Here is a 1594-nt window from a genome sequence, read left to right on the forward strand (position 1 = left end):
AGCATGCTTGGAAAGAAAGAATGGAGGAGAAAAGAAAAGCAGAAGGTCAATAATGTAATGCCACATAATTTTTAATGGGAATGAGCATTGGAGTTTCCACTTACAGAATGAATTAAGGCAGAGCACAGAGAATGTAGTGTCATGGTTACAGTAGGAGCTACAAGCAGTTGCTGTCTTCAAAGTGATACATATCACACAAGATGTTCTGCTGCCTTTCTTGCAGCTGTAGATTTGAAAATCGTGCTCCATTTTTCATCAAATTACATTACCTGTTGTAGATGGTTCAGCATCAAATAGTACAAAGCACAATATCAGCATAAGTATAAACTGCAAAACCATTAGACCATACAGTTAAGGTAACATGTCAGAAGGGAAGACATTGATAGGCCTGATTAGTACGCAGCCTCCAGTGATGTCATATGGAGCTGTACATTCTCATCGTCCATTAGGTGAGTGGGGAATATTCATCTTCTATTACATTTGCTGGTTGTTTCTTGTTCCGTGGATCTTTCTTCAAGGTTTAACATGGGCCACAGCTTCCAAAGCGGGAAGAATAGCACTTCCTACCATATCTCTTCCCATACCCATATAAGCCACCAAATCCACCGCCATACCCGGCACCATATCCACCCCCATAACCACTCCCAGAACTGACTGAGCCACCGAAACTACCAACTCCATATGGGCCCCCATATCCATAGGGTAAATTTGGTAAGGTGCTTCCCACAACGCTGTCTTGAGGGCAGGTAGCGAGAATTGGTCCCGGGAATCTCACGACAACCGGTGGTGCATAGACCACTGCGCTCGAGTCGCCACATGATGTGACACAAGGCTCGTTCCAGGCATCAACGTATGGGTCTGGGCAGATGTCAGGATAACATGGCGGACGTGGGTAACACAGAGCTTTGCTGGAAGACATCTTTTGTGATTGTGGTATACCTGAAACACACAGTGGGGAGCAGATCACACATTATACACAATTTGCAACATTAAAGGAGACACATAGCTCTGTTTCTTGAGGCCATTTCAATACAACCCGATACTTTTTTGTAAAGCTTCAAAAAACTTTCCTGGCACATTCAGTATAAATCACCTTTTCACTGCTTAAGGCAACCAGTAACCAGTGCAGACCCCATATGAAATGAATGGTTATTATCCCTATGACAGGTTACTGGAGGCTTGGTGAGTCACTGGGTGACATGGGAGAAGTTTAATGATAGAATTGAGCATGTGGACTCCAGGACCTCCTAAATTCCACAACTGAGAATGGTCCCCCTTTGTACTGGTCCTGTATATGCAGAGAGGACAATCCCTGAATGTAATTCGTAGGAAGGGGGGGAGGGATCCCAATCCCATATGTAGATCTGAAATTCCCAACCTGCTATTTTTAAGACTGCATCCATCAGGCTCAACAACCAGTGAGTTACAGAAAGTCTCTTATGGAAAGCAAGATGCCCCCTTCTCCAACAACTCTACAATCTCAGAGTATTGGTGAAGGATTCAGTTCATATTTAAAACTATCATTAAAACAACAATTGGTACAAATGAAGTTAAATCGACTTACCCAGTGCACTAAGGGGATCAAGTCAGGAGA

The 1594-nt window shown here is 43.5% G+C and overlaps 1 protein-coding gene across 1 annotated transcript; it reads right to left on the minus strand.

Moving 5' to 3' along the window:
- Positions 1 to 392: 392 nt before the first annotated feature.
- On the minus strand, positions 393 to 932 carry LOC142047460 (feather keratin B-4-like). Its single transcript, XM_075070473.1, has one exon. It carries the CDS (start codon positions 917 to 919, stop codon positions 521 to 523), a length of 399 nt encoding a protein of 132 aa, XP_074926574.1. The 5' UTR covers positions 920 to 932; the 3' UTR covers positions 393 to 520.
- Between the last annotated feature and the right edge of the window lie 662 nt (positions 933 to 1594).

Source organism: Chelonoidis abingdonii, chromosome 11 (assembly GCF_003597395.2).
Source record: "Chelonoidis abingdonii isolate Lonesome George chromosome 11, CheloAbing_2.0, whole genome shotgun sequence".
Classification (NCBI taxonomy): domain Eukaryota; kingdom Metazoa; phylum Chordata; order Testudines; family Testudinidae; genus Chelonoidis; species Chelonoidis abingdonii.

What these genes read in the sequence shown, in the direction of transcription:
- LOC142047460 (XM_075070473.1), bottom strand. Translation starts at nt 919, where the DNA reads ATGTCTTCCAGCAAAGCTCTGTGTTACCCACGTCCGCCATGTTATCCT.